The sequence below is a fragment of the Myotis myotis genome, unplaced genomic scaffold, assembly GCF_014108235.1.
Source record: "Myotis myotis isolate mMyoMyo1 unplaced genomic scaffold, mMyoMyo1.p scaffold_m19_p_18, whole genome shotgun sequence".
NCBI classification, from domain to species: domain Eukaryota; kingdom Metazoa; phylum Chordata; class Mammalia; order Chiroptera; family Vespertilionidae; genus Myotis; species Myotis myotis.
The window spans coordinates 32680115-32697758 of record NW_023416322.1 but is presented as its reverse complement, the minus strand read 5'-3'; the positions used below and the strand labels follow the sequence as shown (position 1 = coordinate 32697758).

At 51.8% G+C, this 17644-nt stretch overlaps 1 protein-coding gene across 2 annotated transcripts in view; it reads left to right on the top strand.

The window, feature by feature from the left end:
* The window catches only part of ZNF697 (zinc finger protein 697), a 31336-nt gene extending 14274 nt beyond the window's left edge, over positions 1-17062 (top strand). The window contains exons 1-3 of one of the 2 annotated variants that reach the window (XM_036344067.1): positions 10465-10661; positions 10751-11007; positions 12574-17062. In XM_036344067.1, coding sequence (XP_036199960.1) covers positions 10474-10661; positions 10751-11007; positions 12574-13925 — 1797 coding nt within the window. In that variant the 5' untranslated portion in view covers positions 10465-10473 and the 3' untranslated portion in view covers positions 13926-17062. Of the gene's footprint in view, positions 1-10464; positions 10662-10750; positions 11008-12573 lie in introns of those variants that run through there. The other variant, XM_036344068.1, reaches the window with a different exon arrangement.
* The last annotated feature ends 582 nt before the right edge of the window (positions 17063-17644 follow it).

Genomic DNA, 17644 nt, shown 5'->3' with positions numbered 1-17644 from the left:
GGTTTTTTACAGAGAGGAAGGGAGAGGGAGAGAGAGTTAGAAACATCGATGAGAGATAAGCATCGATCAGCTGCCTCCTGTACACCCCCTAATGGAGATGTGCCTGCAACCAAGGTACATGCCCTTGACTGGAATCGAACCCGGAACCCTTCAGTCCGCAGGCCAACGGTCTATCCACTGAGCCAAACCGGTCAGGGCAAAACTGAAGTTTCTTAAGTCCCTTTACCCTGCTGGCTCTCCCCCAATTCCCATGGGCTCTAGATTCAGTATTAAGCATTATACTTACTTTGGATTTGGCATAATTAGTAAAAGCAGGCTGATCCTTTTATGGGAGTCACTGACATTTTATTATGGTCGGCTCAGAATTTAAATGAATATAATCAACCTTAAATTTCAGAAAAAAATGATTTGTTATGTTTTCCATTGAAATGTTTTTATTAGTAAGTTTTCTAGCAAATATAAAAGTAGATAGTGTAGTATACTAAAACCACATATGCCACCACCCTGCTTGTTCCATCTGCATCCCTGCCCATTCCCCTTTGTCCTGGAATCCTAGAGATCATTTCAAATGAAGCAAATTCCAGAAATACCATCTCACCTGTAAATATTTCATTATGTATCTCTGAAAGTTTAAGAACTCTTTGTAAACTTAACCCCAATACCAACCCCTTTAAAAAATGAGCAATTCCTTAATATCAAGCATCAGTATTCACAATTCCCCAAGCGCCTTGTCATTTACTTCAGTAGGTAGTTCATTTGAACTGGGATTCAAATAAGGTCTATACACTGAGGATAGTTGAAACATCTCAATTTTTTTTTGACACAATAGGTTTTCCTCCTTTCTTTTTCTTTCTTGCCATTTTTGTCATTGTCACCGAAGAAACTGGATCATGTGTCTCTTCTAGTTTCCTGCGATCTGGGTTTTGCTGATAATGTTATTTTTAAGGACATAAGGGTAGCACAAGTATTTTATTTGAAAGGTGTTTTTCAGGGTCTGTAAATGTTTCACTTTATGCTAAAAACAATCTAGCAATGGCGTTTAAATTTTAATCAGGCAGGAAAGTGGAAGTATCAGGTGACATCTCTACATTTTTATTGCTGCTTTCTCTCGGTTGGAAGACACCTTGGCAGATAGTATGCAGAGGTGTCACTTACCCACGGCTGGAGTGGACTGGGCAGGAACACGCCAGCCATTCCTCATCCACAACACCACACAGTTATTTTGGGCGGAGAATGAGAAGAGCAGCGTTTCCTATCGAGTCTGCAGGCGGCTGAATGCGCGCCTCCAACCCTCTGGTCCCAGCACTCCTCGGTCCCTACGTGCAGTGATGAACCCTCTCTTGAGGACTGTTCATTCCGGTGGAAATGTGATCACAGAATCATCTGGGTTGGAAACGACTTCCTGAGGTCACCTGGCCGGCCCCATCTGGTCACCTTAACGAGATTCCAGCATCAATCCTCCCGGAGCAAAGCTGCTTGTTAACAACGCCCATACCCCACATGCACCCCCTGTGCATTCTAAGCCTGTTTTCTCTTTTGTCCTTAAGGGAAACAGCTGATTAAGTTGCATTCCTTTCTGCTGTGGAGGTGCGTGCCTGTGCACACACGTGTCTCTGTAGATCTTTAATGAAGATGAATGTGGATTCTTTCCAGCTTGCCCTCTACAGAGACCTCACTCAACCATCTGATAAAAGCTTTTATAAAAAAGAAGGTGTTTTATAAGTACATTTTGACATATGATGGGATGATCACAGACTGTATTTTTTAGCGGCAGTGTGTGTGTGGCTGCCTAATTTTATGCATCAATTTGGCTTGGCCCGTAGGTACACAGATATTTGGTCCAACATTATGCCGAGTGTTTCTGTGGCAGAATTTTTAGGGACTTTGAGTAAAGCAAGTTGCCCTCCATAATTGTGGGTGGTCCTCGCCCCATCAGTTGAAGGCCTGAATAGAATCAAAAGACTGATTCCGCTGAGCAAAGAGGACTTCCCCAGCAGGCCTTCGGACTGAAACTGTGGCATCAGCTCTGAGTCTCCAGCCTGCTGGGCCACCCCGCAGATTTTGGACTTGCCAGTATCCTTAATCACACGAGCCAATTTCTTATAGTAACTTACTTTCTATATAAGCATCTCATTGCTTTTGTTTCTCTGGAGAACCCTGAACAAATAGAGTGTGTGTGTGTGTGTGTGTGTGTGTGTGTGTGTGTGTGTGTGTAAACTCAAACAAATATATGCCCCAGGTTGATCTGGCTGGCTGTTTTAGAAGTGGTGTTTTATATTAAAGAAATGGAAAGATCACTGGAGAGGCCACCAGAAAAAGAGATTCTGGCCATAACTCTTCTAGCACCCGACCTTTCAGTCTCTGGCCTGGTCGCTTTCCCTTTTTGAGCCTCCATTTCCTGTCTAAAGAAGGAGTTTGAAATAAGAGATATCAAGTCTTTGGTTCCATGAAATACAAACATTGACCATTTGAACATGCCGAGAGGGGGTATCTAAAGGTAATTCTTCCGAGGCCTGCGCAGGTGCTAGGGAAGGGAAGAAGCTGAGGGTGTATGCAGGTGGTGCTGGTGCTGTGATGCCAAAGCCTGGTAGGGGGTGGGCATCATGAACCGAAGGATTCTCTGTGCATCAGGTAGAATATTCTAATCAGTTAAGTGTGAAACATGGGCGCGTAAACGCCTGCATGAAAAAACCTTTGGATTTTGTGCCTTCTCATCTGAGGGCAGTGGGGGCCTAACTTCCACGGTTCTTAGAATCTGTCTCTGCATTGCGATCACCCTCACTTTGTGCAGGAGGAGGGTGTGGGGAAGGCGTGGCAGCGGTGACAAGCTGAGGCCCTCTGGCCAAACTGAGGGGCCCCAGTCCCACCAACAGACAGGAAATGCCTGACCCCAAGGACACTGTGCTATTCTTGACCGTGGAGATTGGAAGGCGTCTCGGACAAGCTCTGGCCATGGGGTTGGAGGTTGATTTCTCAGTCGTCTGGGTTGTGAGCCTCTCTCGATTCAGCTTGGGCGTCCCTCCCCAGGCAAAGGCAGCACCCACAGGAGGAACCGCATCGTTTTCGCTTCTCCTGTCTGGAGAGTGGTTACGGCTTAGCTGCGGTCACCTCTCAGCATTCTCTGTTCACCTCCCGCAGCCGCCTGCCATTGCAGAGGCTGGCATGTTGGGTTGGACAGTCTCGGGTGGGACTGGGAAAGTCACCTTCTCCTTGTTCCCGGGGACATCCCCTACAAATAGGTGAGGCGGATCACTTTGCCTTTAGGGTTCTTTTAAAAAAAAAATGTTTTTATTGATTTCAGAGAGGAAGGGAGAGGGAGGGAGAGAGAGAAATAGAAACATCAGTGATGAGAGAGAATCATGGATCGCCTGCCTCCTGCATGTCCCCTGAGCCCTGACTGGGAATCGAACTGTGACCTCCTGGTTCATAGGTCGATGCTCAACTGCTTAGGGTTCTTAGTGACCAGAGGGAGGAGGCAGGCCCCTGATGGCCATATCCCCCAGAGGCTAGCTGACTGTTTACCCATTTGGTGCCGAGACTGACAAATGATTAACCCCCTGGAATCCCTGGTTTGCCCCCAGTTCTGGTCAGGAGTCCAGCCTTTGGAACTGCAGACTGGAATTGTCCTCCATCCTTCTACCCAGTGGGACGGTGGGCCTGGCCTCAGCCATGAGACCCTCCCTTGGGAGAGCATGGTGCGCAGGGGGCGTGGGAAGTGAGCAGGGCGGCCTGGGCTGTGGCTGGGAGGCGGGGAGGTGAGGCAGGGACCCGCACGACGGGGGACAGGAAAGGAGCTGCGGCTGAGGAGGCGGAGAGGGAGCCGCTCCTGGCCAGCCGCCTGACCGCTTCCTTCCCCTGACATGACAGCCCCGCCGCAGGCCTGGCTCCAGGCCACCTGGCCATGGCCTTGGCACATGGCTCCCCCGTGTGGGGAGGTCGGGTGCGGGGGGGGGGGGGGGGCGGGGAGGGCTTGGCTCAGGCCCTGGCTCCCTCCTCTCACTGCTCTGCGGGCAGGGGCTGCCAGGTGGGTCGCCTGCTCCTGTCCTCTGTCCTGTGACCTGCCCTCGCTTGCTGCCTCTGATGTCCCAGGAGCCAGCCGAGTGGGGAATGCGATGGCTCGGGGCCCGGAACGCTGGTGGGAGGCCTGGCTCTCTGGGAACTATGTCACCTGGAACTCAGCTTGCTGAGCTGCGGTTTCCTTCGCCTGCGAAGCAGGCTGTGTGACCCTCACGGAATTAATGGAGGCAGATGAGGGCCCGCTCAGGTGCTGTGTCAGCTGCCCTGGTGGTTCCAGTGGGTGAGCGCTCACAGCAGAGCCCAAGGCCTGTGAGCACCGCCCTCCCCACCACCATCCGGGAGGGAGCTGGCCTGACTGTGTGGGGCCCTGAGCCCCCCCACCCCCCCCACCCCGAATGCCAGCCAGCCCTTTTAGGAAGGTGGGGTGAGCTGTGTGCCTGTCTGCCCCACCCTCCGTAGGAAATGAGGTCGAATCTATAAAGTGCTGGGGCTCCTGCTGTTGGAAAGGCCCGGGTTTGTCGGTGTGGCCACTGGGAGAATGTGCGGGGACTCAGGTTACACTCCCGTTCTGGCTCCACTTGCCCTTCCCCCACCTCATTCCTTCCCTCCCTCCTCCCTCCTTTCCATCCCCCCTTGTCATATGTACTTCCGCTGTGTAGCACTATCTTCACACTGATCTGATTAGTCTTTCAAATGGGGCTGAGTTTGTCTACAAGGCCCTGAAGCAGTGATGGCGAACCTTTTGAGCTCGGCGTGCCAGCATTCTGAAAAACCCTAACTTAACTCTGGTGCCGTGTCACATAGAGAAATGTTTTGATATTTGCAACCATAGTAAAACAAAGACTATCTCTCTCTCTCCCTCTCCCTTCCTCTCTGAAATAAATAAAAAAGATATTTTTTTTTAAAAAAGAGGTTGGCTTAAGTTTCATAACTACCAGTTATTGTGTCCCTACTCTGTGCCAGCTGCTTTCCCAACAATCTGAGATGGTAGGTGGCAGCATACTGGCTATGGATGCAGAATCTGAGGGTCTGCAAGGCTAAGAAACTCGCACAAGGTAAAGTAGCTGGCGGAGCAGAGGGCAGCCACTCGTTCTCCAACCCTGGCCTTGCTTAAGAAAACATGCTGCTAGCTTTTATTTTGAGAATGAATGGGAAGGGAGTTGGAACAAAACGTGCTTAGCTATCTGTTGACTGACACAGTGTCTCGGTAACGTTTCTGAGGACTGTCTTCCAGATAGAGCTAATCACAACTCGTCCTTGTCTTCCTTTTCGTTGCTTCTAGAATAATCGTAGATTTTCCTTTCATGTGTTTTGTCAAGTTAAAAGCAAAGTTGGTGTTTTTGCTGATAAAAGTACATCTTTAGTGTCGAACAGACAGGGTTTACAAAAAGAAAAAGTTGTCCTGAACCGCACTCCGGCTTCTGGGGAAGAATGTGGGCCCTGGATCTGGACCGCAGGCAGGGCTGTGCACCCCTCTGCCACTGAAGATTGCGTGACCTTGAGGTAGCCCTTAACTTCTGCGCCGCGTTCCTCACCTCTGAAATGGAGACTAATGCCCTGCTTCTTTGGGGGTGTCGTTAAGAGGAAATGATACGAAGCTCCTTGGGGTGACCAAGAGGTGTGTAGCATTTTAAGAACCCTCCCTAAACCTGTGTAAACACGTGAATACCTAGGCTACTGTGCATGTCCTAATAAACACAACGGGACTATTTTTAAACCAACCAGTTTTCATCTAATAATATATGGAGGCTGCCTTTCCTTACCTCCAAGTAGCCTTTTTGTTGCTTGATAGCTGCCTAGAACCCGATGGCGTAACGGCGTGAGTGGAACCGAGTCTGCGTGTGGGCACACAGGTTTCCAGTTTTGCACTAATGCAATGCATTTTAAAATAAATTGGAGTCGATGTTGTACAGTGAATGGTGTCTCTGGTGACAGGGACTTCCCCCTCTTTCAAAGCGCACCCAGTCTTGCCTCCCCGGGTGTGAAGGAAGCCATGACATCCCCCCTTTGGGAGCTCAGGTCTCCTGGATTCTGAGTGAGGCAGAATCTGAACATGCCAGCCTTAAGTCGGGGGTTACACTCTTCCTCTCCCCCCACTCCCTCTTTAAATTCAGGAAAACCATGCTTCTTTATTTAGTGTCTCTGGTGTGAATTCTCTCTTGGTTCCCAAGGAATCATAAACCAGAAACTCCTCTTGTTCTGCCCTGGCTGGGTGGCTCAGTTGGCTGGAGCGTTGTCCCATACAGAAAAAGGTTGCGGGTTCGATTCCCAGTCAGGGCACAAACCTAGGTTGCGGGTTCGACCCCTGGTTGGGGTGTGTACAGGAGGCCACCAATTGGCATTTTTCTCTCACATGGATGTGATTTTTTCTCTCTCAAATCAATTAAGAAAACACATGTCCTTGGGTGAGGATTAAAAAACCCCCAAAAACTCTTGTTCTGATTTTGCTGTATCCGAGGTGCTTCCTAAGACGGTGCTCTGTCCTCCAACAGGCTTCGAAGTGAACCGTAAGCTTCCCTGGTTCCCAGGGTGGACCCCTGGGCCCCACAGAGCTGCGGTCACTGCCATTCTGGGCACCACATCCTGCCATTTCAGTTGCATGAGCGCAGGGGACACGCTTATTTGATTCCTTTACTGATGTAAAACTCGGCTTGCCGGTCTTAGATGGGCAGAAACCATTGACTAGGTCTCCCTAAAATTTCCCCCCGCTGCTCTTAGCCACTAACAAGCCAGCAGGTCTTAAAACATGTTTGAAATCCACCCCTCACCATGGGGTGTGTTGTGTATGCATACTCAACGGATGTGGCTGCGTATTGCTCCAGGGGGCATGAGCGTGATGGGTAGCAGAGGTTCAGCGGTAAGAGCCCTTGGTGGGACAGACCTCTTAAAAGGTTTATGACTTTAATGGGATTTTCGGCAGCCTAATCCTGGGTGTTTGAACCCTGGCGTTTTAAACGGAGCGAGTGGGCCTCTGAGGAGCCGGAGGAGCTGGCTGCCTTCCAGGGCGCTGTTGACGGCCATCATGGCAGGCCATTTGCCTGTGACATTTAAGAGAAGGCCTTGCTTTTTCACTCTAATGTAGGGAATAGGGCATCTGTGAGAAGGGATATACTAGTAACACCCTCTTCAGGGCGATAAGTCGGCCGGTGTGTCCTTGAGGTGTGATGGAATGGCATCAGGACTTAAAAAAGAGCCAGAATGTGTGTATTGCAAGAGAGACATCACATGTTTATTCCGCAGTTGTAAAACTCAGAGCATCAGCTCCTCTCCACAGTATTTTCCAAGGTGCTTTGTAATGTTTCCCTCTGACACCCTGCCTGTGAGAAAGGTTAAGGAGCATTATCCCCTGGCGCTGAGGAAGACACTGGAACCATGAGAGGTTCCTTGACTTGCCTTGGGCTCTGGAGCGAGGCTGGACCAGCCAGAATGGCTCCTGCTTCCCACTTTGAGTCTCGGTAGTCCCAGGGCTGCCTCGGGGAAGTGCTCAGTGGAGGGAAGAAAAGATGGGGCACCTGCTTAGCCATGTTCTGGGGAGTTCTGTTTTGGGGGCTGCCGAGGCAGAGAGAGCTGGACAGTTTAAAAGTCTAGGTCCAGGCCCTAGCTGGTTTGGCTCAGTGGATAGAACAGTGGTTCTCAACCTTCCTAATGCTGCGACCCTTTAATACAGTTCCTCATGCTGTGGTGACCCCCAACCATAAAATTATTTTCATTGCCGCTTCATAACTGTAATTTTGCTACTGTTATGAATCGTCATGTAAATATCTGATATTATATATGTGTTTTCCGATGGTCTTAGGCAACCCCTGTGAAAGAGTCGTTCGACCCCCAAAGGGGTCGCGACCCACAGGTTGAGAACCGCTGGGATAGAGCATCGGCCTGTGGACTGAAGGGTCCCGGGTCTGATTCCGGTCAAGGGCACATGCCTGGGTTGTGGGCTCGATCCCCAGAGGGGCCATGCAGGAGGCAGCCGATCAATGATTCTCTCTCATTGATGTTTCTATCTCTCCCTTCCTCTCTGAAATCAATAAAAATATCTTTTTAAAAAAGTCTAGGTCCAGGATCCTTGACCTACAAACTGCTTTGCTGCCATGAGCTAAGCTGGAGGCGTGATGGATGGCAGAAGCAAATTATTTTTGGCTCCACGGCTCAGCCTTGGCAGGGGGCCCTTTAAATTTGAAATGCAAACCTGAGGGCTCCAAAGGTTTGGGAAGCTGAGGTCATTTTCTCTCTCCAGTTCCCTTGTTGGCCTGTTCTGTGGAGGGGCTGCCAGTTACGCCGGGGGCATGCTCTGCTAGGGGCTCTCTGCAATAAAGTACACATACAATAAGGCAAACTATGTAATAAGGCTACAGGGAGGGCTTCTAACATGGAGGGTCCCTGCATCTCTCCCCCTACCCCTCCCCCCCCCCCCCCCCCCACACACACAGACCCACAAAATCAGGTTGGTGCTGCTGCTGCAGACATGGTCTTAGGTCAGAAGTGAGTATACCAATGCTTCTGTTGTTGTTGTTGTTGTTGTTCTTCTTCTTCTTCTTCTTCTTTTTTTGTCAATCCTCACTAGAGGATATTTTCCCGTTGATTTTTTTTTTTTTTTTTTTTTTTTAGATTTTAAGCTGGGGCCAGGTGGGCGCCATCCTCTCTGATGGAGAGGCGGCAAAAAGCGGCTGAGCCACACAGCAGGTTTATTTTAAAGCCCTAGATTTACCTATCTAGTTCCGCTCCTGCCTGATTAACATGTCCAGCCTTATTGGGGAAGCATGTTCCCAGGGCGTGGCTCTGCCTAAGCTCTGAGTTCAGCTGACAATAATTATAAGAAAATGCCTAGGTGCTTCCCTGGCGGCCCTCTACATCTCCCCCATTTTTGTTTTTTAAGCTACTATAATAAAAGTAAAATTTTAAACATTAATAGTAGGGCTCTAGAATTAAAACAATTGCAAACAATGCAAATACTAAACTACATACATGTTATCATTTTCAAAATTTGAACGTTAAGAACAAAACTGGCTATTAAATAATAACAAAACAATGCCAATGCAAAACAACAATATGAGAAATCAGAACTATGGACATATTAACATTCTTGCTACTAAATGAAAAAAAGTCTCTTTTGCTGCTGGTGTATATTTACTCAGAGTCCTTGGACTTGGCTGCGCAAGACTTTGCAGAAGACTGGCAGCTAACAGATGCTAGCATGAGCAGGAACAATGTTGAAGAAGTAGCTTCAACTTCTTGCTTTTCCACAATCTGTTGCACTTCAGTCGTTAACTTCTTCAGATGACTTCATATTGGCACAACAGTCCCTTGCATCTTTCAGTTTTCTTTTTCTTCCCTTTTGCTGTCATTAGGGCAGTACTTAGTCCTTTTGAGTGAATGTCTGAGTCCATTGTGGTGACGGATGTAACGCTCTGGCACCCGAATTGGCTGCATTGCTCCTTCTTCCTTGCTCTTGGTCCTGGGCAACCTGCAGCAATGCACAGGTGCTGACTGCTATCATGACAAGGCGTCTTCACCATCTCCATCTCTGAACTGTCTCTCCTGTCTTTGTGGCTGGAGCAATCTGGTCAGTTGGGATCTGTTGTTGCAGGAATCCACATGGCCTGGAAGCTGTTCTTCTTATTCCTTTAAATCTGTGTGCACACGCTTCTGGGAGTGACCCCCTCGCTTTCTTCTTTTGCCTCCGTACTCAGTCCCTGTTGGGGGGCGCCAAATGTGGGGGGCTGTTTCTCTCTTTTCCATGTCCCGCATGGAAAAGGAAACAGTCCATTTGCTGAGTGGAGGAGCTGGGGATTAAGAAATTAAAGAAAGACCAAGACTCGAAAATAGATTTTAAGCTGGGGCCAGGTGGGCGCCATCCTCTCTGATGGAGAGGCGGCAAAAAGCCCCGTTGATTTTTAGAGAGAGTGGAAGGGAGGAGGAGGGACAGAGAGAGGGAAACATCGATGTGAGAGAGACACATCAATTGGTTGCCTCCCACACGGGCCCCGACCAGGGCTGGGGATCCAGTCTGCAACCGAGGTAGGTGCCCTTGACCAGAATGGAACCTGGGACCCTTCAGTCTGTAGGCCAAAGCTCTATCCACTGAGCCAAACTGGCTAGGGCTATTCTTATGTCTCGAATGTCCTTTTCCTCTGGCTCCTTGGAGGCCCACTCATCATCAGCTAAAACCCTCACAAGATTGCTGTGGGCTGGCAGAGGGCAAGTCTCCATCCTCCCCGCCCCCCCCCCCCCCAGCCATATTGAGGTACAGTTGATAAGTACAAATTGTATATATTTAGAGGAGGGCAAGCTTTAATAAGAGTAAGGAATGCATGGAACTTGAGGCAGCAAAGGGATTTGAACCCCACTTTACGGCTTACATGTTAGCCTTAGGCTGGTGGGTCTTTTTGAGCATCGTTTTCTCAGCTATAAGATGGGGGCACCATTGTCACCCTTACCCACGGTGAGAGCGACAAGGCTATGCTAGCAGGCCCATCCACTTCACAGACGGAAACAGATCAAGTTGTGGTCCAGCGAGAGTTGGCCTATGGCCTGCGGAGGAGTTGCCACTGTAACCCTGGCACCCAGACCAGCCTCCTTTGCGCCCGGGTCTGTTTACCTTCAAACGTGAGGTGGAGCGGAGATTTGCCATCGAGGCTTGGAACTCTGTACGTTTTGTTGGACTGTGTCACTGGACAGGCTGAGGGAACAGGGCCAGGCTGACATGACCTTTATCTGTGTGTTTTGTCTGGAGCAGGGATTCCCGGTCACCTCCCTTGTCCGGCTCCTCCCGGATGGAACAAGAAGACAAACACGGTGTGTGTGAAGGCCCGGACTCAGAAGATACAGGAATGGGCTCTGATTTTGAGAACTCCGAGGACAGGGAAGGGGACCCAGACGAGAGAGAAATGGGTTCCAACGCACAGGACGCAGACAAGAGAGGCGGCCACCCGGAGCAGGAGATGGGCTCGGACCCACGGGAGGAGCGGGAACTGGTGTCTGACATCTGCACAGGTGAGGAGAAAGCGGGAATTTCCATGGAAGTTGGGGCTCACATGTATTTCTGGCTCCTCCCAAGTTGTCGCCAGGGGCAGCATTCTTGTGAAGAAGAACATCCCTTTCTCCAGTCCAGTGGGAGGTGGCTGTGCTGGTAGACGGGTGAGGAGGGAGTCGCTGGCACCGCACTTCACAGTATACAGAGCACGGATCGAGGTCAACACCTGCAACAACACAAGAGGGAACACAGGGAGTATGAGAACCTCCGTCACCGGGTTGTTGGGAGAGTTAGATGAGCTGCCACACACAAAGGCTCACTAAGCGCAGCGCTGCACAGCGTATTCAGATGTTTACGGCTATTGTCATCGTGTTGGTTGTAGATAACTCGGCTCAGCGGTAAGGGACGTGCCCAGGTGCATGTGGCTGATTCTGAGTGCCAAGGCCTCTGCTCATCGCCTTGCTTTTCCTGAGCTGGAAACAGACTCCACCCGTATTCAGTTCTGCCCTCGGGCCTCCCTTACTTTATCCTGCTCTGTGCATGCCTCCGGGACAGAAATGAGCTGTGACACCCATGGCCAGGGCTGTGAGATGACAGGCTTTCCCATGTAACGCATCCCAGGCCCAGCAGTGCACACACGCACATGCTCTTTCATACCCAGGGACTGTCTGGAGGGCCCTCTGCTTGGGCATCAGCAGCCAGAGACAGACAGGTGTGTGCGCTGGGTCGGCCTCTAGGCTGGGCTCAGCAGCTCAGGGCCCGGTGCTCACCTCCCCTTTCCCCTTACACCTTCCTCTCCCCTTACATAGTAAAGCCCTGGTGTTGGGGTGTGTTTGGTACACTGTTCCACCATGAGCTGTTCCAGAATGAACAATCCCCATTTTAAAAGTCAGTCCAGCCCCACTGAGGGGCTCAGTGTTTGAGTGTGGACCCAGGAACCAGGAGGTCACCTTTCAATTGCCAGTCAGGGCACATGCCTGGATTGCCAGCCAGATCGCCAGTAGGGGGCGTGCAGGAGGCAGGCGATGAATGATTTCTTCTTCATAGATGTTCCTATCTCTCCCTCTCCCATCCTCTCTGAAATCAATAAAAACATTTTAAAAAAAATCAGTGCAGGTGGCTTTTTCTTGTGGTTGGCAGGAGTGGCGTTGCCTTGTGCGGTTAGGGCCTTGGAACGCATGGCTTTCTCTTACAGTGAGCAGATCCCTTCTGAGCTCCCACAGCGTCCCACCTGGCCCAGACTTGACCACCTCAAGCCGACTGTCCATGTGGCCTTCGGATGGAGCCTCAGGGACAGTGGGTGGGGCCTGGGCTCAGAGACAGCTGCCAAGAGCTGGTGAGCTGGGGGCACGGGAGTGAGCTTTCCCTGGGTTTCTTTCGGAGCACTCTCGCCTCTAGGCCTTCCCTCCCCAGGAGGCACCAGGTAGGAGCTTGGGGATCTTGGAGAGTGAGTTTGTGAATACCCCCGGGGAGGGAATTAATTACTCCTTGGCCTACACTTTCCTTGACCTTGGCTTCCTCTGGGTTTACTCTTTGAGCTCCAGGTAATAATCGCCCGCCTCCACTGTCCCCTTTTCTGTTTGCAGAGGGGCTGCTGAGTGAGGAAGAAGTTCTGCGGGAGGAAGAGGATGGCCAGTCTGGAGTCGCTGCGGTGGCCGTGTTCCCGGGACTGTCCGAGTCCCGCGGCACATCCCGGAGCCCCCGGGAAGAGGAGGAGCCGCCGCCCCCACCGGTGCTTCCCTGGCGGCGGCACCTCTCCCTGGGGAGTCGGCACGCGGGCGACAAGCCGGCCCCCCGCCGCTTCCGCCGGCTCCACCACCCCATGGCCGTGGACCTCGGGGAGCTGGACAGCCTGATGGCCAGCATCATGGACGCGCCCACCATCTGCCCCGACTGCGGGGAGAGCTTCAGCCCGGGCGCCGCCTTCCTGCAGCACCAGCGCATCCACCGCCTGGCGGAGGCGGCGGCCGCGGCCCGCCTGGAGCCCTTCGGCCTGGCGGGGGAGTGCGGCGCGGTGGTGGGCGTGGCGGGGGGCTTCGGGCCGGGGCCCGCCTTGGCCCGGCCGCCGCGCGAGAAGCCCTTCCGCTGCGGGGAGTGCGGCAAGGGCTTCAGCCGCAACACCTACCTGACCAACCACCTGCGCCTGCACACGGGCGAGCGGCCCAACCTGTGCGCGGACTGCGGCAAGAGCTTCAGCTGGCGCGCCGACCTGCTCAAGCACCGGCGGCTGCACACGGGCGAGAAGCCCTACCCGTGCCCCGAGTGCGGGGAGGCCTTCAGCCTCAGCTCGCACCTGCTGAGCCACCGGCGCGCGCACGCGGCGGCCAGCGGCGCGGGGCCGGCGGCGCTGCGGCCCTTCTCGTGCGGCGAGTGCGGCAAGGGCTTCGTGCGCCGCTCGCACCTGGCCAACCACCAGCGCATCCACACGGGCGAGAAGCCGCACGGCTGCGGCGAGTGCGGCAAGCGCTTCAGCTGGCGCTCGGACCTGGTGAAGCACCAGCGCGTGCACACGGGCGAGAAGCCCTACATGTGCTCCGAGTGCGGCGAGACCTTCAGCGTCAGCTCGCACCTCTTCACGCACAAGCGCACGCACTCGGGCGAGCGGCCCTACGTGTGCCGCGAGTGCGGCAAGGGCTTCGGCCGCAACTCGCACCTGGTCAACCACCTGCGCGTGCACACGGGCGAGAAGCCCTTCCGCTGCGGCCAGTGCGAGAAGCGCTTCAGCGACTTCTCCACGCTCACGCAGCACCAGCGCACGCACACGGGCGAGAAGCCCTACACGTGCATCGAGTGCGGCAAGAGCTTCATCCAGAGCTCGCACCTCATCCGCCACCGCCGCATCCACACGGGCAACAAGCCGCACAAGTGCGCGGGCTGCGGCAAGGGCTTCCGCTACAAGACGCACCTGGCGCAGCACCAGAAGCTGCACCTGTGCTAGGGCCGGGCGCAGGGGGCCGCGCTCGCGGGAGCTGGCCTGGCGGGGTGTAAGTATCCCGGGGGCAGGCCCTGCAGAAAGGCATGGGAAGGGCGGGAGGGACAATCTGAGAGTGACGGGGGCGCTTTTGGTGTTAGGGAGCGTTAAGAGGTGTTTTTTCGGTGCTACGACGTTTTGGGGACAACGAAGGAATGTTTTGGAGATGTGATTGGGCCTGCTGACTCCCTCCAACACTAGTCTAGGAGCTAAGCGGGCACTTTGAGGACCCTGAGGAAGTGGGGTTCGGGTGGGGGAGGAACAGGGTGGCAGGCCAAGAGTAGGTTGGGCTGCGATGTTCTGTGGGAATCAGGAGAGCGTGTGGTTGGAGTGAGAGTCATGGGGTACAAGAAAAGGTGGGTGTGAATAATTCTATCCTGGTTGTACCAGGTGTGAAGCCACGGTTTGCCCTGCCCCCCGCCCCCCACCTCAGCTCGAGTCCCAGGAAAAGCAGAGGAACCCTGCCATCCTGCGGGAGGATATACCGGACGCTCTCCTGTCTCTGAGCCACAGTTAGCCGCTGTTTCGGGGCATCCAGGGGAAGCTGGGCAGAAAAGCTGCACACCCTCACTTCAAAGGTGAAACTCAGACATGCACTCATAACTGGTTTTCAGATCTAGGGAATCTGGTTCTTTGCTGTTTCCTTTGAAACGTCCGGGTTTCCTGCTGGGCCAAGGTGGTCTGTGGTGAGCAGGCCCTGCCCCCAGGGCCAGGTGTGCGCCTGGCTCCGTGTTTCTTTCAGGTCTCACTCGTGACCTTCTGCCTGCAGGGACATGGAACCGTCCCAGCTCTGGGCGCCTTTCCCTTTCCCGGGTCAGCTGGGTGCTTATTTCAAGTGAACCTCAGACCATCACAGTGGCCCCGTGACCAGCTTACAAAAGTCAGCCCGCTCAAGAGCTTTGCAAAATTCACATGTTGGGGTGCAAGGCTCCTTTGTCTCATTTGCATTTGCTTTGTACCCCCTCCCCTGTAGTGATGGGGGAGCTCATGGAACCCCCACCTTCACTCCTGTTGACCTGGGCTCTGGTCTGAGTAGAAACTTTTTTTTTTTTTTACACGAAGGCACAGTAGAAAGCCCCAGGCTTTATACAAGGAGGGCACAAGCAGGGAGAGGTGTAAATGCAAAACTGCCAAGTAGCACAAGCAGTGAATGTTTCCTGGTGGTTCTACAAATGCCAAACTAGCACTTTTATATTTGTAAAGTGCTTTATGCTTTTTAATGATTGTCAGTTGCTCCTCAGATCTCTGTGAGGTGGATCAGTGTTATGGCCCCATGTCTTGGGGAGGGCCTGGGCACAAGAGTGCCGAAGGCTGCTCTGAGGAGAGGCTGTGACAGTGTGGACAGCTGTGGTCTGACCTTTTGTGCTCTCAGCTGCTAGGAAGACTTACCGTTGTGATTTATATAACGAAACAAGGACACTGAACATGCGTATGCGTGACGGGACACTGAAGGCTAGTCTGGAAGGGCCACAGATGTCCTCACCGACAAAGCTGGTCTTTGTCGCATCCGTAGGGTGGCCTCGGCATGCTACGTGTCCTGGGGGGCTGTGGTTAGATGACTCTGGTGTAGATTTCAGTTCCCTGGGCTGAGCCCCTCCCCTGGGTTAGCCTCTAGAAGTCAGAGTGGTGGGAAGCAGCCTTGTTTTCTCACTGGTGATGGGTACCCGTACTTTTCACGGAAACATCTTCACAGACTGTTGGATACACGTGAAGGGAAGACAACCACAAGGTTGTTTTTACAATTCAGCACATTTTCTGGGGATGCCGGTCATTGATACTTGATTTGTTGTGTTCTAGCAAAGACCCTCCTTGGGGGGGCTGTAGGGAAGCATGTTCGTGTCATTATAAAAACACCTTTTTAAAAGAATCCTGAGAACTCTGGGCTTGTGTGATGCTTGTCGATCTTGCCCTCTTAATCAGGGGATTGTTATTCACAAATGCAACTAGATTTTCAAAATATAGTTTTGGAAGACACGGATTGTTCTTTTAAAATTTTCTTAAAGCAAGTGTCATTATTTATTCTGAATTGTATAGTCTATGAAGTGTATGAGACTCACCTGAAAATAATATGGCCCATTTGTAGGTAATCTTGTTCCTTTTTCCATGCACATCTACCTCTCCCGGCTGTTTTAGGTTCTCTCAAGTCTGTGCCTATGAAATCGCATCGAACGTTTGCTTCTTCATGGGTTGACTCTCCACTTCATGGGTTACTTGGCCTTTTGCTGCCATTTGCACAGTCGGGTCCGCGTCAATTACGTTACCTGTTGGCAGCTTTTGAGAAAGGCTGCAAGGGGAAGAGGAGGTGGAAGTTAATGTAATTTAGAGGCAGTGGGAATCTTTGGGGTTCATTGACCTCCCTTGTTCTTTCTGTTCCCGTGGCTAAGAAGAGACAGCTACTGCTCCCGGGTCCCCTCCGCGAGCAGACCATCAGCACCCACTCTGACGGTGCATCGCAAATGTGATTCCATTTTTCTTACAATTCTTCAGGGAACATAATCTGCATTGAGTGAAATGAAATGCGTTCAGGGGTTGGTTTCTTGGATTTACTTTTAAAATAATAATGTTTCTCAAGCAAACCCTGTTACCTGTGGTTCACCCTTACAAATGTTCATCGGAAGACTCCGTCTACCAGCTCATTACGGAAGCTGGAGGCAAGTGTATCATTTGCTTCCTGGGAGTATGGTCCAGTGCAGGCTGCGCTTTGCTGAGCAGAATCCGGTGCAGATTAAACAGGTGAAATGGCTTGCTGCCATCGGGAGCTCCGAGTTGGAAGGAGATGACTGGTGAACCCCTTGAGCCGTGTGGCTGTCCATATGTGAAAAGTGCAAATGAAGAACCTGTGTTCACAGACCATCGGAACTGAGCTTCTGAAGTTTGTGCGCCCCTCCCTTCACTGTGATGTTACTTTACAGCTGATTGTTCAAATAGTGAATAATTTAATGACCCTAAAAGTAACTGGTTTTGTGTGTGTGCTTGTGTATGTGAGAACTGCCTTATTTTCCCCGGTTGTTTTATTTAATGATGGCTCCCTGGACAGCATTCTGGCGTTCAAGCAGCCGGTATGGAATATGTGTCATTAAATCCATGTCAGTCTTTCACTGTGACATTCTTTATTCTTTATTTGTCACCATTGTGTGTCAGGCCACTCTATGGAGGCTGTGTTCACCAGTGCAAGTCGATTTGTAAAATAGAGTTTCTGGTAGGACAGGGGTCAGCAAACCACCAAACCCAGCCTGCGTCTTTTTGCAGATAAAATTGTATTGGAACGCAGACCCATACACAGTGTCTGGGGCTGCTTTTGGACTACAGTGGGCAGGTTGAGTAGCTGGGACAGGGGTCTCCATGGTCCACAATCCTACAGTATTTACTATCTGGTTCTTTACAGAAAACATTTGCCGACTCCCGTGTTAGAATGTTCAGGTTGATCACATCATCCCGGGGTTGGCTGATGTCTAACTAGGCCTCCCATTCTGACCAGTAAACCATCGCAGCACTTCTGCACTGACGCGGCTTTGAGATGATGGGAATGTGTTCATGTTGCACCATTTGGATCGGTTTCCAACGATCTAGGTCTCATTCCTTGTGAGAACCAGTCTGTGGGAAATTTTGGCTGTGGGCAGGGGAAGGTCGTTACGGAGAAAGGGAGGCAGTCTTAGGTCTTACCGCTAATCTATTTCTTAAAAATG